We start from the raw sequence: 23,130 nt of genomic DNA, 5'->3' as shown, positions 1-23,130 counted from the left end.
ATTGCCTCTATGTTAGTTAAAAATTTTGTTTCCAGATTCTACTCATATATACGACTACCAGTTTCCCAATGTTATCTAGTATTATGAAAAGTTTCGAGTAAATGAAAGCAAAATGAAACGCGCTAACAAATGCATTTTTTTTGGATTCGAAATTTGAAATGTGAAATAATGGTAGTCCTGTATACGAGACACTTAGCATTCGATAAAAAGAACTTAGAACTTAGAACTTGTGACCTGTTAAATAGCATGTTGCGGCGATCATTCTGTTACGCTTATAAATAACACGTTCTTACCTGGAAGCGCATCCTTCTGCTTCTGGATGTATCACTTCCCACCAAGCTGATCTCTGGTTCTCCGGTTTCAGCATTATTTACCGAATAATCAAGCCACCGAATCTCGTAATTAGAAACTGGAAGGCTAATGCTCTCACCGGTTTCTTCATCGATGAAAATTCGGTCCATTTTTCTATCGATGTTTCACAAGACAACGTGCGTGGAATGTTACTTTTCCCCCACTAATTTCCACCGTCGTAATCCCGAACTCGAAGAGGAAAATAAAGTTTAATATATTCGAACTGTATTCGATCGGTATGGTTGGATCCTTGGGGTCACTTCCCGGATACCGTGCTCTGCACGATTTTTATTCTAATGCTTAGGTAGTATGGCTCAACATTTCTGAAACAAAGTTAACCATGATAATGTCCTATTACAAACCTACAATTATTTATTCCAATTATTTCATTTATAAGTATACAATGAAAAAATAAGATACGTCGTAGAATATAGAGTGTAGGTAATCTTTGTAAAATCAAACAGTATGGAATAGTTCATGACTTTTTTTATTCGTTCGTGTTTAGGGAATTGTTGCAATTAACAATTACGTTAAAAATCATTGCCGCAATGTACTGACATGAGTTTAAGAATATACACGGGAATAAAGTAGAACGTTTAAATCAAATGTCACATACTCAATGATTAAATTAAAATTAATTTATAAACGAAGAAATTACGCAAGTGCCCTGATTATCCAAAGAATTTATAATTCAAGATTTTTTTTAGGGAAAAGTAAGTAAAGTATTGTCTAAGTTAATATGTTAATAGAAACGATTCACAAAAAATTGCATGAAAAAATAATACTTAAATATATGATATTGGTTGTCTTGACATTTTTTGTCAGGCATATATCCAACGCATTTATATTCCTAATTTCTTGTCGCACGTAAAGAATTAATATACGGACAAAGGTTAAAAGTGAAACGTCACACGCAGTTGCACGTGGAATTTCATACATCTTAATTCGTTATCGTGAAAAATATTCGATGGCCAAATGCAATTGCAAGTGTTAATCATTTATTATTCCACGATATTTATTTACTTGTCTAGGATGACCAACTATTGGAACTATTACTACTATCGTCATCAATATCCGGAAAGCAGACACACCAGGTGCAACCGCATCTTCTACAGGCTCTTGCCAAAACTCTACAGAAATATTCGAGCGTACAACACATATTCGGACAACAAAGTTTCTATTAAATACATAGAACGATAATTAATTGTCGATTATAGGCTAGTTATATGTCATCTCTTTGTCATTCCTTTTTCACTCGATCGAAATTTAACAACTAAATGAAAGTTATGCATAGTTTTCGACTGTTTCTTTTTACGATTTCACTGCTGAAAAATCAAATGATCATGTTAATTCATTCCAGTCGGTGTATGTAGCTCTATTACGCTACTTAGCAAAACAATGTAATTGTTCAAAAATATTTACTGACAGAAATTCACTATTTATATTTAAAAACATAAAAAAGATCTGTAGAATCTATGGAGCTAAAAACATCTATGGTAGAACTTCACACTTTTCTTACATCACAGATTGATGTATTGTGCAATAGAAAAATTACAATGATGTATGGCTTTCTCTAAGACCTTTGATAATTGTTTAAGATTTACATATATCGATATATGGGAAAGTAAAATGTCACAACATATATTCGAGTGACACATTACTGTTTGAACTTACTAGTAGTTGTTAATATTCATTAAATACTCGGATTATTGATAACTTCTTTCCCATTAATGTTCACTTTTTCACATAGTTTGACAGATCTCGCAGTTTATCTATTGCGTCAGACAAATGTATAACATATAACGATATTCCTTAATAAAACGAACGTATTGTGTGTATAGAGATAATGAATATAAAATGAATATAATAAGCCGAAATATAAAAGCAATAAATTAATTCAGAAAAAGTCTTCTTTTGTTATACGCAATACGCAATAGAAATCACAACTGCATGTACATGTACACATGATAAATGAGATACTCAATCCCATACACCACTGAATGTTCAACGTGATCATAAATACATATACACTACTAGCAAGAACGTATCAGATAATTATTCTCCCGCAAAAATTTCGATTAGATAATGAAGCTCATGAACTTCTTGGTATTAGTTGAATTTATATTTCGATGACGAGATCCAAGGTAAAAATGTTGACATAAAACAGCGTGTTAAGAAGAAAACGAAACATGCATATTGCAAACACCGTACCGTCACCAATCCACGTACAATTCGTGACACGTCTGTAGTTCGACTGAAGATTGAGTATTCGCAGAAACAGCCTGTAACTATATGAATTGTAGATCCGATTTAGGTAGAGATAGCGTGAACACAAGGTTAATGTTTAATATCAAGATTTCTCGCGTAACAGTAAACCGTCCTTATACCAAGTCGGTTTCCTTTAATAATAAACAAAATACTTCAGATATACATACAGATCACTGATCTGGATATGCTTACTGGATACGGTATGGTACGATTATTAATTGAGCCGCGCCATTTTTAATAATAAACTACGTGCGCCACCTAAACGGAGGTAGTGAAACTAAGATTTTCAAATGTTGCATCGGCGCGGTTATACAGTAAACCTATTATTTTATAGTATTCTCATCAAACTAAATAGAGGGTGTCTTGATAATATGCGTTTTTCCTTAAATTTATTTTTTAAAATGTCTGTCTCAATCAGACAATTCTAATCCTTACCATTCCACAGATACTCGTAACATCAGGATTCGAAATGGGACGGCGATGACCTCTGGTCAAGGGTTGTCCAAGGGTGTCCAAGGGTGTCCAAGGGTGTCCAAAGGTGTCCAAGGGTGTCCAAGGGTGTCCAAGGGTGTCCAAGGGTGTCCAAGGGTGTCCAAGGGTGTCCAAGGGTGTCTAAGGGTGTCCAAGGGTGTCCAACGGGTCCCTCTAGGATCCCCAAGGAGGTCCGCACCCGGTGGAGGACCCGCGGCGAGTGAGACACTCGTCCTCCTACAGGGGTATTTATACTCCATCGGAGAAGATGGGGAACCAATCAGAGAAGTTCTTCGGGTGGTACCAATTTCGAGATTGAACCAACAAACAATACTTTGCGAAAAATTAACATTTTTCGTAAAATAATCATCTCGGCAACAATTTTTGGTACACATATTGTTAATAACAATTGCATGCTGTAACTCGAGTAAATTATTAACATTTATCATTGTTAGATAACGAGATATAAAGAAATTTGCAACCTTTTCATTTTTGAATAATTTCCTGTTGAAAGTTTTGTATTATCCATAAAATACTTATTGGCAAACAAATATTAGATTGTTTATATATGTATTTTAATAACTACATATTGTTAATAATAGTGTGAAATTCTTCCCTTTTATCATATATCTGTACTGTAAGAATGGCGTTTCAACTGTTTAATCGATACGCGCTCAGTTAGTATATTAGTATACGCGGACGTTGTTGGACAGTTTAATGTTTTTCGTTATGATACGAGCAATATTTTATTGGATGTAAAGGAAAATGGATAAAAAAAGGAAATACAAGATAAGTGAAGAAAGTTTTGAACATATTTCCGAGTCTGGAGATTCCAAAAAGAGTTCGGAAATGTTTAGTGTGCTCGACGCGGTTTCACCGAACAACTTTCAATCAAGATTGTGTCGAAAACCTCCGCACGGCTATAAAAAGTACTCAAATCTTTTTTTATTTATATAAAATTTCTATTATCTCGATTGAAACTGAAATCAGTATATTGTTTAAACGTTTTCAAATCTTCTTCAGAAAAAAAGACGAAATACCGTTTTTTATACCACACAAGAAGTTACTCGAGAAAATCGAACACAAACCAGAAATTCGAGAGCCATTGGTATGATCGTTATTTATATTTATTCCAACGGAGTTTTATTCAAATAAAACGTATTGAAATAAGAAAAAATGATGTTATAGACTGGGTTTACTGAAGAACAAGAAAAAATAAGAAAAGAAACTTGCAAACCGCGTATTCCTTTGGTTAAAACAGAAGTAGATAAAGTATTGGCGAAAAAAGATGTTGCTGTACCAAGCGCAAGTAGTTATCATTTTAATAATTTCATATCTTTTCTATATAATTTATTGATTTTTTTCTCGATAGATTATTAATAATAAGTAATAAATATATTCAGAATGTTTTTCTTTTATGGTAAGCATATTTCCAATCAAAGAAACGACGTGATTCAGACGTACCCCCGTTAGTTGACCAGTTGGAGCTGATTCAGCAACTACGAAATAATCCGAAGATTGGTTTTTTTTACATGGTTTATGCGGTAGAACGATCATCACAATATTTCACACCTTATGCCTTAAAGTGAATAGATTTCTCAAACTTCCCATAAAGAACGAAGCTCACCACATGCAATTTATCGTCTTCTTTTCCAGGGTCGTTCCTTATAAAGATTTAGGAAAAACCTATATGACAATCAGCGCCAGTGGAGTAACCCAATATAATCCCGACGAAATGATATTCACACCGATCGAACAGTGGGAAAGAGAATATATATTTTATCTGAAATTGTTACAAGTAGTGAACGGTGCTTCGGTGTTTTTTTAGATATTTCAGTATCTTTAATTAAACTTTTGGGATTTCAGATACGTACATTTGTCGTATTTCGAATGTGGAAAGCTTTCTACGTTTGGCAAAAATCAATAGCTTGTAAAAAATTTATTCGAGCAAGAAATTATTTGCAAGAGAACCTTTTTATATCGGATCCAATTCTGAGTACAGCTCTGTTAGAAATTAAATCGATGTGTTCGATTTTCTTCGATTCTAGCTTCTTCGACGATACGGTCATCGAGAAGCTGTTACTTTTTTATTTTGTAGAAAATCAGGTGATGTTCTGCTTAAATATCTAAAGAATACGTAGTACAAGAATGTTGAGTTTGCAGCAATAGAAATGAGAGCAAAAGATCATGTTATTTATCTAATTTCTTTCTTTACAGTTCGCAAAACTGGAACTACTTAGAAATAGATTGGATGAGTTTAGAAAATTAGCGTTAGACATAGTTAATAATGCTTGCTTAGGTGCATTGCTACAAGCTGGATACACACCAGACGATTCTAACATAACAGTAGAACAAACTGCTTACGGCAAACTTGGTAATTAATTCTTTCTGATCATTGTTCCTCCTACTATCTGACAGTCTCATCATTTTCTGACCCTACAGGTGAATTCGGTATTGCTAAATTTAAAATGCCGAAAGATGGAGTTTTAAAAATGAGTTACATTGAACAAGCGCGGAAAAGAGAAAAGTGTTATAGACTCTCTTGGTATGTAGATTAATCGAACATTCAATTTACAAATAAGGTAAATAATTCATAAATGAAGAAAAATCATTTAAATGTCCAGCTTCGTTCACCTGATTGATTATATGCAAACGAATATGAGGCACGGCCTTCTATTAAACACTTATGTAGAAATTTTGAACGCTTTGAAGATACATACAGAATTTTTACCAAATGATGAGTTAATAGATAACGATCTAATTGATATTCCTATAAAAGAAAATCGACCACCATCGCATCGTATTCAGGTACATTTTTGATGTACATGAATATCCACTAGACATTATTAGACATTTGTTGCCATAGTTTCCGTATTTCTTGGTGGACTTAATCATTCTGCCATCTTCGGAAATTATGATGGACCCGACTGAAGAGATTTTTCGCTTCGTTATACAAACAATCCAAATCATGTGGGAAGAAAATTTATTTGCCATTAAACCTCTGCTCTCTGATCCCTATTTTTACTCGTTTACCAGGTATTTCGGCAATTTTCTCTTCAATTTAAATTCAGTGTATAAAATATTTTATAAACTCACCTGCTTCTCCTGGCTTTTAATTAAGGCCAATGATCAATCACAAAATAGAAGGTCATATTTCTGGAAATCCTCCAGATATTCAGGATATCTTGAAACAAGATCCTAAGTTGAAAGCTCTGAAATTCGAGTTAGTTGAAATTTTGGATAAAAATTTCGACGCTATAAAACGGTACTGTCGACGTTTCGACGGAATTAAGCAGTTCTTTTATGAAGACGTAACATTTGATGAAGATATCATTCGCGACAATCGAGATTGCAAACTGTTCCGGGAATGGAGCATTCGTTATAGACAAGAGCTGGAACTAATCGATAAAGTAATCAATTTTCAACCGCTAGGTATATTCCTTATTCAATTGGAGCGATTCAAGAGTGCCGCCGAAGTTGCTCCTAGAGGAAAAATTGGAGTCATCGAAGCTGTTTTGCCTGGGTAAATAATCGATTATAGTGGTAGAAAATTACTTCACTTAATACTATAAGTAGACTCGATTTTATGCTGAAATTTTCACCAGGATAGGAAAAAGTAGGGTAGATGCTCTGTTAGCAGAAGCGATTGACGCTATCAATTATCTGGAAGCTGAACCAGTAACAACTGAAGACTACGTCGCGTATATACAATTCGTCGATAAAGCTCGACAAAATGTGGATAACTTGGAAGCTCAAATGGATTACGTGAAAGAACTCTATGACACTATGGAAGAATTTGGTTTCCCAATACCATCGATGGACATGGCAAACTATTTGGTACATATACATACCACCAGTGCGTTAAACTTATCTTACGATAACACCGTTCTAAAGTTTTATTTTCAATTGAATAGGGTATCGGAGCACATTTTACTAGTCTACGATTGGCAGTAGAAAATTGTTTGGAAGCAAGGCCAAAATTGATAAATAAATTCAACGCTCAGCTTCAAAGGGACATCACGACATTGAACGAAGAAATATCAGAAATTCATGAAGAATTATCGGTAAGATGTAGTTAAGAACTTACTTTAAAAATGCAATTACGACTTTTATTTCTTTCCTGCTCAGCAACCTTGGCTGTTGGAGTACGAAAGCAACGTTGATGCTTGTATGAATACTTTGAAAGAGCTTGAAAAGCGATTAGCTGCTTGTGCCACTACCGCAGAACAGTTTCGTACTCATCAAAGGACATTTAAGGTGTTGTACTATGTTATATCATTCATTGAAGCGTTCTGTTCATGTAATCAACCCGATTCATGTATGCAAGTTATTTTGTAGCTCGAACCAACTCGGTTTGATGTTTTGGATCAAGTGACTAATGAGCTAAGGCTACGTATTTTACTGTGGGACACTCTAACTTCGTGGGAACAGACGGTGTACGAATGGTACAACAATGATTTTTCTAGTCTCGACGTTGAAGACATCACGGCATTTACAATGAAAACTATGAAAAACATTATACAACTTGAAAGAGGTTTGCCACCAAACAACATCCTACCAGATTTAAAGGAGAATGTTGAATTAATAAGGAACAAGCTACCTATTCTCGGATATTTGAGAAATCCTGACTTAAAGGACAGACACTGGGACAAAATAGAAGTTATATTGAACTATACGTTCAAGCCTGGTGAAAAGAAAACGTGGTCTCATCTAGAAAATCTTGGCGCTTTCCTAAAACCAAACGAACTCATGGAAGTCGCTGCCGCAGCAAGTTCAGAGGCCAATTTGGAAAATTTGTTAAAGAAAGTTGTGGACACGTGGCAGGATCTCCAGTTCATTGTGATTCCTCACAAAGAAGGGAAAGACGTCTTTATTATGGGTAGTTTAGAGGAAGTTCAGACTGCGATGGATGAGAGTAACATTAATTTGCAAACTATCATGGCATCTCGCCACGTCGGTCCTATTCGACCTGTAGTCGATGAATGGATCCAGAAACTCGACTTGTTCACCATTACGTTGGTACGAATATTTTCTGAGTGCTACGTAGATAATTCTATTTAAACGTGAAAAATTCTTAATTCACATGTTTTCCTCGGTTTAGGAAGCGTGGCAATATTTGCAGCAGCAATGGTTGTATTTGGAAGCGATATTTTCAGCACCCGATATACAACGACAGCTTCCAATGGAAGCGAAACTGTTCATCGAGGTTGACCGATTTTGGAAGGATCTGATGAGGAGAACTTACAAGGTGTGTGACTGAAAACTGCTCTCAAACAGATGTACGTTATTCGAAGAAATTTCAGGCACCTCTGGCAATGGCAGCCTGCACTCAACCGGGACTGTTGGAATTACTTGAAGAAAATAACGCAAGATTGGACGAAGTAATGAAGTGTTTAGAAGCTTATCTCGAGACGAAACGAATAGCATTCCCACGATTCTTCTTCTTATCTAACGATGAACTTCTGGAAATCTTAGCTCAGGTATCCGCTAAACGAAGGGAATTTCAAATTAAAAGCGTGTCTACTGCTACCTAATTTTAACAAAGAATAGAAGTGGAATCGTCGATTTATGGAATATCAATCGTTACGAAATAGACGAAGAATCCGCACGCTGTGCAGAGGCACTTGCAGAAATGTTTCGACGCGATACACAGATTGCAATTTGGAACGAAGGAGGCTGATACTGGTGGAGTCAGAGAAACTGTGTTGACTACTGACATCATCGCGATGATTTCACCAGAAGGTGAGGTGGTTCCTCTTGGCAAAGGTCTAAGAGCTCGAGGCAACGTCGAAGATTGGCTAGGTCGAGTCGAAGAAGCTATGTTTTCCGTGTTGAAAAAAAGAATGAAGATGGGAATTAAAGATCTAGACGCAAAAGGACGGGAATTATTTATATTCATGCATCCTTCTCAGGTTATACACCATCGTTAAAGAAGAACAAGATCTTTTTTTTATAGAAGCAAAAAAATAAAGTTGCATTCCTTTCCGCATCTTTCCAGATAGTCCTCACCGTGTCCCAGATATTCTGGACTCGTAGAATTCACGTGATTTTGGAAACTAGCAGTAATGTGCACGAATCGATGATAAAGTTTGAGCAAAAGTGTTACGCGGTACAATAACCTTTACTTTAAGCTTGCAACGAGATCAGTACAACATTTTTCTTGGTATCATTTGTAGGATTTGGCCGAATTGGCAGCAATGGTAAGAGGAGAACTGCCGCGATTGATACGCGATGTTATAATTAATTTGATAACGGTAGACGTTCACGCGAGAGATATTGTGACATCTCTGGTCGAGAACCGTGTGTCTTCTAGCACAAATTTCGATTGGGTTAAAGCCTTACGTTATTATTGGGACGACGAAATCGACAATTGTTTGGCGCGTATGAGCAACGCTAAATACCTTTATGGCTATGAATATCTTGGAGCCCAGAGGCGTCTTGTCATAACTCCTCTTACAGACAGATGTTACTTATGTCTCATGGGGGCACTTCAATTAGATTTAGGTAAAAATAAAAAATATTACAATTACGCTCAACTATTATTTATCATTATCTGAAGTTATCGGATAGGTGGTGCTCCTGCTGGGCCTGCTGGAACTGGTAAAACAGAAACGACAAAGGATTTGGCGAAAGCAGTAGCAGTTCAGTGCGTTGTATTCAATTGTTCAGAAGGCCTTGATTACAGAGTACGCTAGAAATTATTTTCATTTCCTTCTTTGTAAACATTCATTTGCATGTTATCGAATAGAGCAATTCTTTCTTCATAGATGATGGGTAGATTCTTCTCTGGGCTGGCGACATCCGGTGCCTGGTGTTGCTTTGATGAATTTAACAGGATAGATATCGAAGTGCTCTCCGTAATAGCTCAACAATTGATCACAATAAGAAATGCAAAAGTTATTAGAGCTAGAGAGTAAGTTTTATCTCGTTGATTTTTCTAAGTCTACTTGTTACATTTGATTTTCATTTTATTAGATTTATGTTCGAAGGACGAATGATAAAACTCGTAATGTCCTGTGCAACTTTTATCACTATGAATCCCGGCTATGCTGGTCGAACTGAATTACCAGATAATTTGAAGGCGCTGTTCCGACCATTTGCCATGATGGTTCCAGATTATAGTACGTTTTGTGATAGTCCTGTCAAGTTAAATTTAAATAAGCCTCGTCACAAATACTTTCTTTTTCAGAGCTAATTGCGGAAGTTACTTTATATTCCGAAGGATTTGAAACATCGAAACCATTGTCGCAAAAAATGACTCTGATGTATACGCTTAGCAGTGAACAACTTTCCCAACAAGATCATTATGATTTTGGAATGAGGTTTTTGCCTTTCCATTTATTATACATAGGTCAAACACATGTTTCTCAATTCTTCTCCCTTTATTCTTTAAAGGGCTGTAAAGAGCGTGTTGGTAATGGCAGGTAGTCTTAAACGAAACAATCCTGACAGACCGGAAGACGTAGTCTTGATTCGAGCTTTGCGCGAAAGCAATATACCAAAATTTCTGCACGATGACGCTGAATTATTCGAAGGTATTGTGGGAGATCTCTTTCCAGGCATTGAACTCCCTGAAGAGGACTACGGTATTTTGGAAGAAACAGCCATCACGGTATACACTTGCACAGTGCCGTCAGTTGCCTACAAATTCGATAACAAGTCAAATAAATCATTTAATAGATCTAGATACTGGATTTAATAAATTGTAGATACTGGAAGAAGCTAATTTACAACCTGAACATTGCACTTTGAAGAAAACTATTCAGTTACACGAATGTTTGCAAGTCAGACACGGAGTAATGTTAGTTGGGCCTACTGGTGCTGGAAAGACTACAGTTCTTCGGGTGAGTTAACTAACATTGAACTAAACAGCATCCTCCCAATTGTCAATCTATCTAAACAATTTCCTTTCAGACCCTTGCCAAGACATATAATCGATTACATAAAATGGGTGTACCTGGCGCAGTTTATCAACCGGTTTACATGTACATAATTAATCCAAAAGCAGTCACGATCGGTGAATTATATGGAGAAGTAGACATATTGACTAACGAGTGGCACGATGGATTAATTGGATCCACTGTTCGCCATGCCTGTTCCGTAAGTAGTGAAATAGAAATTCATTTGTGGAAAAAATAATAGTAAGATATGGTTCATATGAAAATTGAACGAACACTATTCGAAACGAATGTTTAGTTTGTTACGGATGAACATCAATGGATCGTTTGCGACGGACCTGTCGACGCTATATGGATAGAAAATATGAATACTGTTTTAGATGACAATAAAATGCTGTGTTTGGCAAACTCTGAAAGAATCAAATTCACTCCATACATGCGCATGCTTTTCGAGGTCATGGATCTTGCCCAAGCATCACCAGCCACTGTCAGTCGTTGTGGTAGAGAAAATATTTTTACATTTCTTTCGACATTTTATCTCTATTTTTTAAGTTCAGATTATGTTTTTCGTTTAAGGAATGGTGTACGTAGATCCAGCAGAGTTGAAGTGGATGCCTTACGTAAAAACGTGGTTGACTACTATTTCGGAAGAGACCATTAAAGATGAACATAGAGCACTGATTGTGGAACTTTTCGGAACCTATTTCGACGAAGGCCTCGTATTCTGTTTCAGAAATTGTGATTATCCGATTTCTCAGGTAAAAAATTACCTTTTTCGTTTTTGAAAAATGAAGAAAAGAGGAAAATGTTCCGTGACACTGTATTTTATGTTAGTAGGTCGATATCAGCAAGGCCAGTATGGCTTGTGCGATACTAGAATGCATTTTAATCGAACCAGGAGCTATAGAAAGAACTACAGACAAGTCACGGATTAGGACATTTTTAACTCAGTCGTTCATTTTTGCTTATCTTTGGGCTGTTGGTGGTAACGTCGACAATGTTTCTCGAGGTGTCTTTGAAGCTTTTGTGAGGAAACAGTTCGAAGATAACGAAGATGCATTGTGGGATTTTCTTCTCTTCCAAAATATTTTTAATATTCCTAATTACACGTGTTATCTATTTCTCTTTTCGTTGGTAGTCTTCCATCGGTGGACTTGTGGGACCTGTATGTAAATGTCCAGCAACATCGATTAGATTATTGGATAGATATCATGCCAAAATTCGTATACGACAGCGAAGTTCCATTCTTCGACATTCTCGTACCAACAGTTGATACTGTACGATTTGGATTTATAATGAAAAAATTAGTAGAAATAAGCAAACCGGTATTTTTCACCGGTGACACTGGTCAGTAGCATTTGAACGATGGCCCTTTCATTTCTCAAAGAGATTTCAAGCGAACTTACCGTCATTTGTAGGTGTTGGCAAATCGGTGATAACAAAAGTTGTCTTGAATGATTTGGAAAGTACTCAGCTTTGGGTGCCAATCACCCTAATTTTTTCTGCTCAAACGAGCAGCGGACGAACGCAAGAGATTCTGGAACTTAAATTAGAAAGGAGAAAAAGAACTGTTTTAGGTGCTCCAATTGGGAAACGTGTTTGCATCTTCGTCGATGACGTTAACATGCCCAAATTGGATACATATGGATCTCAACCACCTATTGAACTTCTTCGGTAGAGTAGAAATATTAAATTTTTATTAATCCTTCATACCATCATAGAAGAAAAGGCAATATATGTAAAATAGGCAGCTGCTAGATTTCCACGGAATGTATGATCGAGAAAAACTGTTCTGGAAAAGTGTGGAAGATGTTGTCTTCGCAGCAGCGTGTGCTCCTCCAGGTGGAGGTAGGAATCCCTTGACTCCAAGATTTGTGAGGCACTTTGCGATGTTGCTTATACCAACGCCTACGGAACAGTCTTTAAAAGGAATTTTCAAGTAGGTTTTTAACAGACGATTCGTAAAATTGGTACGTGATAATTAAGTTTTATAGGGCAATCATGAACGGCTTTCTGGAAGACTTTATAGAGTCTGTGAAGCAAGTAGGAGATAAAATAGTAAATGCAACAGTCGACGTGTATCAGAAAATCGCAGAAGATCTCTTACCGACACCAGAAAAGAGTCATTACATCTTCAATTTGCGCGATCTGTCGAAATGCATACAAGGTATCATGCAAGTGGAAGCTGCAGTTGTGAAACAGCCCAAGGAGATGTTCAGGTACGCACCAATGCAATAAGAAAGGCTATTATAGTAACCCTACAACTGACATCAAACAATTTATTTGTTTTTTAGGCTATTTTATCATGAATGCCTTCGAGTTTTTCACGATCGATTGATAAATCTAGAAGATAAGAGCTACTTCTATAGACTTCTGAATAACATTTGCACTGTCACATTTGGCGTCGAGGTAGTACGACTACCCGATGAAGAAATTATCGAAAAGCCACCATTACTGCTATTTGGCGATTTCATGGCTTTCGGAGCTGCAAGGGAGCAACGAATTTACGAAGAACTCACGGAAATTCCAAAAGTTAAGAGAACTTTGGAGGTCTGTCAAGCATCAGAGTGTCTCAATGTCTTAAATAGAAGATGAAATTTTTATTACATTTTATTGCATATTCTTTAAACCATTATTGTAGGATTATTTAGAAGATTATCGGTTTTCCGTCGGAAAAGATTTAGGAATTATTTTCTTCATGGATGCTATAGAACACGTTTGTAGACTTGCGAGAATTCTTCGATCCGAGAGAGGCAATGGTCTTCTAGTCGGTGTCGGTGGAATGGGAAAGCAAAGCTTAACGAGATTGGCATCTCATTTGAATGGTTACAAGTGAGTGAGGATTGGTGTGAAATTTTGACAACCTACTTAAGTTATTAATTGTGAAATATTTCTAGGTGTTATCAAATAGAAGTTACTCGCACATATGATAAAAGTTCTTGGCACGAAGATCTCCGTCGTTTTTACTTTGAGCCAGGTGCCATCGCGAAGCATACTACATTCTTATTCACAGACACTCAAATTGTGCTTGAAGAATTCTTAGAAGACATCAACAACACTCTTAATACAGGTAAATTAGTCGAGGTGTTTCAAACCGTATCAAAATGTCAGAGATTATTAATTATTCTCAGGCGAAGTACCGAATTTGTACGAAGCAGATGAACTCGAAAAAGTCATCATAGGTACTAGACCCGCAGCAAAAGCAGCGGGAATTAGTGAATCAAACAGAGACGGAATCTACCAATTCTTCATCGGAAGAGTCAGAAATCAGCTCCACCTGATGATCTGTATGAGTCCTATAGGCGATACATTTAGGTCAGTCCTTTAGTCTTCCTATGTATGATTATTTTCTTTATATTCTATGCCTTATTACATCTGTAGACATCGTTGTCGCATGTTCCCTTCACTGGTAAATTGTTGCACGATTGACTGGTTTACGAAATGGCCAAACGATGCTCTCCTATCGGTAGCAGAAAGCTCGTTAGTTGCAATTGTACCGAAAGATTCAAAGGAGCTTGCGGCCCTTAGCTCGATTTGTGTTTTAATTCACGAGGTATACGTACTGTACACTATTTTAACAGAATACTGAATCTATTTTCTAAATACGTGTAAAATTACAGAGTGTAGAACAAGTGACTGCTCGATTCTTCATCGAAATGCGTCGAAGATATTACACCACGCCAAGTAGTTACCTGGCGCTGTTGAAACTATTCCGAAATACCTTAGAAAAGAGAAAAAAAGAAATTCTGTCACTGAAGAGTAAGATTATGAATGGTCTTAACGTAAGGGTTTTTTGTCAAAGACAGTAGTTCCATTATTGGCATCGCAGAGTTTAACATTTTCAATATTCATGTAGAAACTTCAAGAAACTAACGAGATGGTCACTGTAATGAAAGAGCACCTAGTTATTCTTGCTCCAAAACTCAAAGCAAGCACAGACCAAGTCTCGAAATTGGTAAAAATTCTCGTGAAACAGCAAACCGAATGCGATAAAGTGAAGCATGTCGTAACTGCCGAAGAAGCAACAGCGAAAGTAAAATCTAAAAAGATCCTTGAATAAAAAAGTCTGTCGATGTTATTCTTGATGCTCACAGGGCGTATACCTTTTGTTGATCAGTTGAAAGCTGAAGAAATGGCAGTTTTGGAAGCAGATGCTAGACAAGACTTGGAGGCAGCGATGCCAGCTCTGTTGGAAGCTCAAAAAGCGCTGGAAGCGTTGAATAAAAATGATATCAACGAGATTCGTGTGTTCAATCAGCCACCTCACTTGGTCCGCTTTGTTATGGAAGCTGTGAATTTGCTACTGGGCGAAAAGTATGTTCCCTCGATTTCTTAAAGCCGCGATATGCTTGGTACTTTTTGCAAATGCATTTGCTAGGACGGATTGGCCGACCGCCAAGCTGGTTCTGGGTGACATACACTTCCTCGATCGTTTGATGGCCTATCCCAAGGAAGAGATAAGCGACAGGCTTTTAAATAAACTACAAGAATACATTAATCATCCGGAATTTCGACCAGATCTGGTTGCCAAGCAGAGCAAAGCGTGCAAGTCGTTGTGTATCTGGGTAAGAGCGATAGATGGATACGCGAAGGTTTACAGAGTCGTCGAACCGAAACGTCAGAGGTGAATAGTAAGGAATCAAAGTTTCTCGTATTCTAACGATCACGTAACAAAATATATTTACACATTTACAGATTACAAATGGCAGAAAAAGAGCTGAAAACGATTGAAGAGGTTCTTGCTCTTAAACAGAAAGAGCTCGCGGAAGTGGAACAGAAAATCGAAGAGTTACAAGAACAATACGACACGGCCGTAAAAAATTTAAACAAGTTGGAAGCCGAAATGGAATTGGCAGAAGCAAGACTGAACAGATCGGGTCGACTAACATCTGCTCTGGCTGACGAACGAATCCGATGGGAAGAAATGACGCATGTATGATACATCTATAATTTTTATTGAAGATTCACCAGTTCATTAACTTCTTTTCAATTTCTAGGGTTTCGATCAACAAATGATTAATTTAACTGGCGATACGCTAGTTGCAGCTGGAGCACTTGCTTATTTGGGTGCTTTCACGAACGAATATAGAGAGGAGTTGTTAGAAACTTGGCTGTCCAGTTGCAAAGATTATGATATCAAGATTACTGAAAATTACAATCTTATTTCAATATTGGTTGACCCTTATAAAATTCGTCTTTGGAATACCTACGGCTTGCCGAGAGATAAAGTCAGCACTGAGAATGCTATCTTTGTAACGCAAGCAGGTCGTTGGCCTTTAATGATAGACCCTCAAGAGCAGGTGATTCTGATTCCCATAAATCAGATCAGATCAGACTAAATGCCACAGATTACCATTCACTCTTACCAATTCCAATCGTATATTGTTTCATAACTAGATTTCAAATTTTTAAAGGCGAACAGATGGATACGAAATATGGAACAAGGAAATAATTTGAAGATATGCAAATTAACTGATGTGAATCTGATGAGAATACTAGAGGCATCCATAAGACTTGGCACACCCGTGTTGCTTCAAGAAATAGGAGAAGTGTTGGATCCCAGTTTGGAGCCAATTTTACTTAAGCAAATTTTTATTTTAGTACATAATCGCTTCTACGATATTACTTTAATTAATGAGAGAAAACTTAGAAATAAGATTGTCAATGAGCTACATTGATATTATTCAGGGTGGTCGAAAATTGATACGATTTGGAGATACTGACGTCGAGTACGATGACAATTTTAAATTGTATATTACGACAAAAATCGCAAATCCTCATTACTTACCAGAAGTCTGCATTAAAGTGACAATAGTGAACTTCACTGTGACTGCAGGAGGACTCGAGGAGCAATTGCTAGCGTAACTACATTGTCTTCGTTATACAAATTTCATTCATAGTTGATCGAAGTTAAGAGCGATTCAGAATGAATCTTTCTCTTAAATGTGATACAGCGATGTGGTCCGACTCGAAAGACCAGATCTCGAAACGATGAGGAACGATCTAATAATGAAGATTAACGCAGACAAGGGCCAACTGCAGAGCATTGAAGATAGGATTCTGACGCTGTTATACGGAGCTGGAGATGATATTCTCGATAACGAAGACCTCATAGAGACTCTAAACGACAGCAAGGAAACTTCTGCCGTCATCGAAACAAGACTGATCGAAAGCGAGGCAACTGAAGAAAAAATAACAGTTGCACGTGAAAAATATCGACCGGTTGCGAACCATGGATCGGTGCTGTACTTTGTTGTTGCAAATCTTGCCATTATAGATCCAATGTACCAATTTTCGTTAAAATATTTCAATCAGGTAAATTGATCATGCGACAAATTAAAGTTCAAAAAATAATTGCAATTTCTGATATACCCATATTCTACAGGTATTCAATACAGTGATCGAATCAACCGAAAAAGAAGACGATTTGCAAAAACGTCTGCAAGTATTGTTCAACGAAATATCTTTGGCTATTTATACAAACGTTTCGCGAGGTTTATTCGAGAAACACAAATTAGTTTTTAGCTTTATGTTGAACATTGCGATGCATTTAAATAAGCAGCTCATATCTCAGGCACAATTGAACTTTATGTTACGAGGTGCTACCCAAATCAGCGTGGTAAGTTGTAAACCTGAGTCTTTAATCGTTCAGTAAAGAATCTTTAATATTGATGTATGTGCATCGTTTTCCAAATAGGAAGATATGCCAGACTATCCAACTTTAACGCTTCGAATATGGATTTCAGTGAATTATTTGGCTGTAACGTTCAAAAGTTTTAAGAATATCTTAGACGATGTATTTAAAAAGATTCCGCTAACTCTTGGATATTTTAAAGAAGTAATTCGCTGCTCATTGTTCTAATTTACATTGCAATTGCAGTTCAATTTTATAGCGATATAATTGTTAGGATATCAATATACTTCCTCAAAATAAAGTGCAAGCCACGCATAACTGGGACAAATTATTAACCGATATAGAAAAGTTAATGTTGTTAAAAGCTCTAAGTGAAGAGCAACTCATCTTTGCAATCACGGCTTATGTGGCGAAGAACCTTGGTCAGAAATTTGTGGAATCACCTATGGCACCCTTGCATCTCTTGTACGTATCAGAATCTCCTTCTCAAAGTCTCCTTTCAAATTCGAAACTAAATTCCTAATTATTGTTTAGGTATCAAGCTACATCGAATAAAATACCATTGGTGTTCATACTTACAACGGGATCAGATCCTTTCAGTGGTTTTCAAAGATTCGCCGGCGAGATGGGTTTCTCGGATAGATACGATTCCATCTCTTTAGGACAGGGTCAAGGACCTGTTGCCGAAGGACACCTCAGAACAGGCACTATTGAGGGTAGATGGGTGTTTCTACAAAATTGCCATTTGGCCACTTCTTGGATGGTGAAAATGGAGCAGCTCATTTTGGAAATCGCTGAAGAATCTGCAGGAACGATTCACGCCGATTTTCGGCTCTTTCTAAGCTCGATGCCAAGTACTGCTTTCCCGGTTTCTGTTCTACAAAATTCGGTAAAAGTCACCAACGAGCCACCGAAGGGCTTGAAAGCCAATATAAAGAGAGCGCTGCACGATTTGGATGAAGAATTTTTCGAAGATCATCGTAAGGAAAAGTCGTCAAACAGGAGCATAAGTTTGCTTAAAAGTCCATACTAACTTTTACGCAGAACTCTGAATTGATATGCAATTGTTTTCTTCCATGCACAGATTTAGGAGCCAATTGGCGCAGAATTATATTTGGCGTTTGTTTTTTCCACGCTATCATTCAGGAAAGGAAAAAGTTTGGGCCTCTGGGTTGGAATATTCTTTACGAATTTAACGATAGTGACAGGGAATGTTGTCTATTGAATCTTAAACTATTTTGCGTGCATGATCGCATACCATGGAACGCATTAATATATACCACAGGTTTCACCCTATACATTTTTATTTATTGAGTATCATTTCATGTTAAAACGAATTTATGGTTTTAGGTGAAATCACTTATGGAGGTAGAGTTACGGATAGTTGGGACTTGAGATGCATGAAAACCATCTTAGACATATTCTTTTCTTCTAAAACTTTAGCTGCTGGTAAGCCGATATTGAATAAAATCATTCCTAACAATCACTTCATTTCAATTCAAACTATTAATGCTGTAGATTACGCTTATTCACCGTCTGGAAAGTATTACTGCCCCACCTACAAAACTTTGCAAGAGTACAAGGACTTTGTCGAAACCTTCTCGATAATCGATGATCCAGAAATCTTTGGAATGCACGAAAATGCGAACATTGCTTATCAGGTAATTCAAGAATTCACCTATTTTATATCTCTTTCGTAACCAGTTAAAGATACACTTCACAATCAAATTAAAGGATCACTAATTTTCGATCCAAAAATTGTCGGCCATTGATACGCAGTAACATTGTGAAAAAGAATGATTCAACGGTAATCCTAGGCTCATTTTAAAGGACAAAGCCCTTACTTTCATATCTATGAATTAAATATTTCCAGTCGCCCCTAGATATTTAGCCACAAAGCGAGAAACAGGAGATAGTCTTTCTCTGAACATATTCCAAGTTCAAACCTCCGTCCGGAGCTTACACAATTCTTTTTTCGATCAGCTCCGACGTAAAAATGAAGACGGGGGGGGGGGGAGATCTTTCGAACGAGACCTTGGCGAGTGCTCTGCGATTTTTTTTCGCCGAAATATCGTGCTCTGACTGAAAAGTGCGCCGCCGCCTCGAAATCGCGTAGTGGTCCAGAGCCCGAAAAAGTGGCCAATCTTCGATCTACCGTAACTTTCTGAAAAAAAATCGCAAGGAGATGAGCCTGGTCTCATTTTAAAGGGCAAACCTTCTACTTTGACATCCTTGAATTAAACCTCTCCGAAAAAAATTCTCCACTTCACGACACGCCGAGAGAGAGAAGGGTGGTTTCTCTCCAAATGTGTTCCAACTTTAGACAACTCTCAGGAACTGGATAAATTTTTTTCGCAAGATGTTTCGAGGGGATATCGAAGCTGGAACCCTCTTCTTTCAAACGAGACCTTGGCGAGTGCTCTGCGATTTTTTTTCGCCGAAATATCGTGCTCTGACTGAAAAGTGCGCCGCCGCCTCGAAATCGCGTAGTGGTCCAGAGCCCGAAAAAGTGGCCAATTTTCGATCTACTGTGACTTTCTGAAAAAAAATCGCAAGGAGATGAGCCTGGTCTCATTTTAAAGGGCAAACCTTCTACTTTGACATCCTTCAATTAAACCTGTCCGAAAAAAATTCTTCACTCCATGACACGCCGAAAGAGAGAAGGGTGCTTTCTCCCCGAATGAGTTCCGACTTTAGACAACTCTCAGGAATTGGATAAATTTTTTTCGCAAGATATTTCGAGGGAATATCGAAGCTGGAACCCTCTCCTTTCAAACGAGACCTTGGCGAGTGCTCTGCGATTTTTTTTTAAAAAGTTGCAGCCGTTCAATAATTTTAAATAATATATTTATGATCATACAAGTTAAAAGAAGCGCAATTCGTGTTAAACACTATGCTGGAAGTACTACCAAAAGAGTCTGTTGCTGACCAAGGTAAATCCAGTTCGGATATTGCATACGAAGTTGCAGATTTGATCATTAGTCGAATTCAGTTTAAGATAGACTCTACACAATGTAATCCACAGCATTTAATAGTAAGTACAAAATTCATTTTAAATCACTGGTTAATTACCTAGAAGCAGATGAAATTATATACCGAACTTTTGCAGAGAGACTCGATGGGAAGACTTCAATCGCTTAGCACTGTTCTTCTCCATGAAGTCGATAGATACAATGTTTTATTAAAAAAAATACATATGTCGATAGAAAATGTACAGCGAGCTATTAAAGGCTTCGTCGTCATGTCTGAAGAACTCGAAAATGTCGTCAAAGCACTTGTCAATAACCAGGTTTTTCTATTAACTAATTCTCTATCCATCACATTAAGAGAATATTTTTGATTAAAACTTTTTCTATGAATTAGGTACCACAATTGTGGCATAACGTGAACGTTTATCCATCACTAAAAACATTAGGAAGCTGGATAAGAAATTTAGAACTGAGGGTTGATTTTATTCAGGTATAAATGAATTTTAAGATAAAAGGGGTTACATTAAGTTATTAAGATCATTCAACAATTGCTATATATTATAGACTTGGTTGCTCCATGCCAAACCCATCTCCTTTTGGATTTCTGGTTTGTCTTTTCCACAAGGATTTTTAACTGGTATGATGCAAACATGCTCAAGAAAGTATAACACTCCCATTGATCACTTAAAACTGGACTTTATTGCAACTGATGTAGTCCTTGATCAAGAGGAAATTGAAGAAGAACATAAAAAAGCAGAACAAGAGGTTTAATAATTGCAAACTTATTTTAAAATACTAATGCAATATGTACTATAAAACAAGTACTTTCTTAGGTAATAGAAGTGTACAAAGGTTTGACAACACCAAAAGATGGTGTATTAATACATGGACTATTCATTGATGCTGGTAGATGGGATTTTGAATCTATGATTTTGGTGGATGCAAACATTGGTAAAAACATTGATTGTTTCTGAAATATACACTTTAGAATGATGAATTGTAAAATACATTTTAGGTGAAATGAATCCATCACTTCCAACTTTACATATAAATCCAGTATTAGAATTACCAAAGGATGATCCAAGATATGTTTGCCCCCTATACAAAACTGCTGTAAGGGCAGGTGTATTATCTACAACAGGACATAGTACAAATTTTGTTGTTGCAATCTTGCTTTCATCTGTTAAAGAACAAGCATATTGGATTTTAAAGGGGACAGCCCTACTGATTGAAATCATTAATTAAATTTTCCATATATAGTGTTATGTATTAGTTTAGATGTATTGATCAATAACTATTGAGGTTTTACAGTTTTTATACCAATATATATTTGTTAAATATATATTTTACAATATAAAGCAAAGATAAAATATATTGTAATACAAATGAATATATATGTAACTTAATTCTAATGAACACAATAATTGAAAAAATCAAATACATAGTAGAAATAAAAGTTAGGATAATTCTCTTTCTTTTCTTCTTACAAGACTAGCATGATAATTACAATCCTCTTGGTCAATGGTCCACATGAAGGCCATATAAACAGTAAGTATCAAAGCTAATAATAATCTGTCTAATCTATAAAATATTAAAAATCAAAATTTTAACACATTTTATGATTCAGTATTAGAGCATGATATTAATAGTTGAAATATGTCTTACGTCATGTAAGGATGTATCCATAAAATAATAAGGAAACCTGTGAAACTTGGATGTCTCATATGTGAGTAATAACGTAGTAGTTCTTTAGATTTTAATGACATAGGGTTTGGTCTAAATGAAAATTTATAATATAATTGCTTTAGTCCAGTCAGCTCAGATATGTCCATCATTAAACATTCGCTATAAATTATTGACCAAGCCAAAACATGTAAAACAGTGAATGTGAACCATATACTATTTAAAGATGTATTAACTTTCCATAATGCTATTGATGGAATAATTTGCCATTGACTGATTAATAAATGAAGAGTTATAGCACTGATAACATTGTATATACTTCTTTCCATGTAATCCATATGTAGCTTACAAAATAAATATTTCACAAAATCAGTAGCCATAAGTGAGTGTTGCAACATGAATGTACTTAACAATGACATATCTACTATTAATAACCACAATGTAGAATCAACATTTTCATCTGTAATACAAATTTATGCACTTTGTATGTTTACAGAGAAAGTCTTTAATGAATTTATATACATAACTAATAATAATTACTACTTGCAGTTATCGTTTACCTTTTTCCGACGAGTTAATCGTCTCTTGATTAACTTTATGATGCGATAAAAAATATGCTAAATTGCACAATATATAAAAAGTATAGGAAAAACACGCGACACACGTCACTACACTAATATATTTTGTAATCATCATTATAAATAGACAAACTACAAAAATACTCTAAAGCAAAATCACCAACTTAATATATGCATGTTCCACATTGTAATCACAATATTGTTGACAACCTTAGAAAATAATCCTCCATTCATTAATGAACAATACCTACTTCTACAAATTCTGTAATTGCTTACAA

General features: G+C 36.3%; 4 protein-coding genes across 6 annotated transcripts in view; 1 reads left to right on the top strand and 3 right to left on the bottom strand.

Annotated features, from left to right (window-relative positions):
* The window catches only part of LOC143188315 (uncharacterized), a 1,484-nt gene extending 816 nt beyond the window's left edge, over positions 1-668 (bottom strand). Inside the window, exon 1 of the mRNA XM_076392518.1 lies at positions 294-668. Coding sequence (XP_076248633.1) covers positions 294-461 — 168 coding nt within the window. The 5' untranslated portion in view covers positions 462-668. The remainder of the gene's footprint in view (positions 1-293) is intronic.
* Positions 536-4,431, bottom strand: LOC143188317 (uncharacterized). 3 transcript variants are annotated; one of them, XM_076392521.1, is made up of 2 exons: positions 3,055-4,426; positions 536-674 (listed from the first exon to the last, which is right to left on the bottom strand). In XM_076392521.1, the coding sequence occupies exon 1, from the start codon at positions 3,537-3,539 to the stop codon at positions 3,111-3,113; it is 429 nt and encodes a 142-aa protein (XP_076248636.1). In that variant the 5' UTR covers positions 3,540-4,426; the 3' UTR covers positions 536-674; positions 3,055-3,110. The 3 variants fall into 3 exon arrangements, with proteins under 3 accessions (XP_076248636.1, XP_076248638.1, XP_076248637.1); XM_076392523.1 differs by lacking the exon at positions 536-674 and adding an exon at positions 2,563-2,633 and having other exon boundaries at positions 3,055-4,431; XM_076392522.1 differs by lacking the exon at positions 536-674 and adding an exon at positions 2,563-2,639 and having other exon boundaries at positions 3,055-4,428.
* Dhc16f (Dynein heavy chain at 16F) lies at positions 3,856-21,955 on the top strand. The gene is made up of 61 exons (XM_076392613.1): positions 3,856-4,019; positions 4,114-4,198; positions 4,279-4,399; positions 4,516-4,675; positions 4,747-4,888; positions 4,957-5,196; positions 5,308-5,464; positions 5,533-5,635; positions 5,715-5,898; positions 5,957-6,126; positions 6,212-6,613; positions 6,696-6,927; positions 7,005-7,154; positions 7,219-7,347; positions 7,429-8,109; positions 8,192-8,338; positions 8,394-8,570; positions 8,685-9,002; positions 9,089-9,199; positions 9,267-9,594; positions 9,661-9,776; positions 9,858-10,003; positions 10,066-10,211; positions 10,280-10,412; positions 10,486-10,702; positions 10,800-10,934; positions 11,005-11,190; positions 11,287-11,488; positions 11,565-11,746; positions 11,826-12,049; positions 12,127-12,335; positions 12,407-12,662; positions 12,736-12,927; positions 12,983-13,207; positions 13,283-13,538; positions 13,630-13,820; positions 13,886-14,058; positions 14,120-14,303; positions 14,370-14,541; positions 14,609-14,770; positions 14,845-15,021; positions 15,106-15,302; positions 15,367-15,612; positions 15,684-15,921; positions 15,986-16,288; positions 16,403-16,588; positions 16,677-16,849; positions 16,943-17,303; positions 17,374-17,607; positions 17,686-17,826; positions 17,897-18,087; positions 18,157-18,602; positions 18,707-18,907; positions 18,973-19,071; positions 19,141-19,283; positions 20,486-20,656; positions 20,732-20,911; positions 20,986-21,081; positions 21,156-21,356; positions 21,425-21,542; positions 21,607-21,955. The coding sequence occupies exons 1-61, from the start codon at positions 3,856-3,858 to the stop codon at positions 21,834-21,836; spliced, it is 12,240 nt and encodes a 4,079-aa protein (XP_076248728.1). The 3' UTR covers positions 21,837-21,955.
* LOC143188314 (nurim homolog) lies at positions 21,854-23,130 on the bottom strand. The gene is made up of 3 exons (XM_076392517.1): positions 22,835-23,130; positions 22,257-22,734; positions 21,854-22,172 (listed from the first exon to the last, which is right to left on the bottom strand). Exons 1-3 carry the CDS (start codon positions 22,968-22,970, stop codon positions 22,049-22,051), a joined length of 738 nt encoding a protein of 245 aa, XP_076248632.1. The 5' UTR covers positions 22,971-23,130; the 3' UTR covers positions 21,854-22,048.

Source organism: Calliopsis andreniformis, chromosome 2 (assembly GCF_051401765.1).
Source record: "Calliopsis andreniformis isolate RMS-2024a chromosome 2, iyCalAndr_principal, whole genome shotgun sequence".
In the NCBI taxonomy this organism is placed as follows: Eukaryota; Metazoa; Arthropoda; class Insecta; order Hymenoptera; family Andrenidae; genus Calliopsis; species Calliopsis andreniformis.
The sequence above is the reverse complement of the archived record's forward strand: the minus strand, read 5'-3'. Positions and strand labels throughout refer to the sequence as shown.

Bases quoted from the DNA above. Each gene is read 5' to 3' on its own strand.
- LOC143188317 (XM_076392523.1), bottom strand. From the start codon at position 3,539: ATGATAAATGTTAATAATTTACTCGAGTTACAGCATGCAATTGTTATT.
- Dhc16f (XM_076392613.1), top strand. From the start codon at position 3,856: ATGGATAAAAAAAGGAAATACAAGATAAGTGAAGAAAGTTTTGAACAT. The intron at 12,663-12,735 runs GTAGAGTAGAAA...TATGTAAAATAG, and splicing joins CCACCTATTGAACTTCTTCG to GCAGCTGCTAGATTTCCACG. The intron at 19,072-19,140 runs GTAAGCCGATAT...TTAATGCTGTAG, and splicing joins TTCTAAAACTTTAGCTGCTG to ATTACGCTTATTCACCGTCT.
- LOC143188314 (XM_076392517.1), bottom strand. From the start codon at position 22,970: ATGATGATTACAAAATATATTAGTGTAGTGACGTGTGTCGCGTGTTTT. The intron at 22,735-22,834 runs GTAAACGATAAC...TTTGTATTACAG, and splicing joins GATTAACTCGTCGGAAAAAG to ATGAAAATGTTGATTCTACA. The intron at 22,173-22,256 runs GTAAGACATATT...AATATTTTATAG, and splicing joins TGGATACATCCTTACATGAC to ATTAGACAGATTATTATTAG.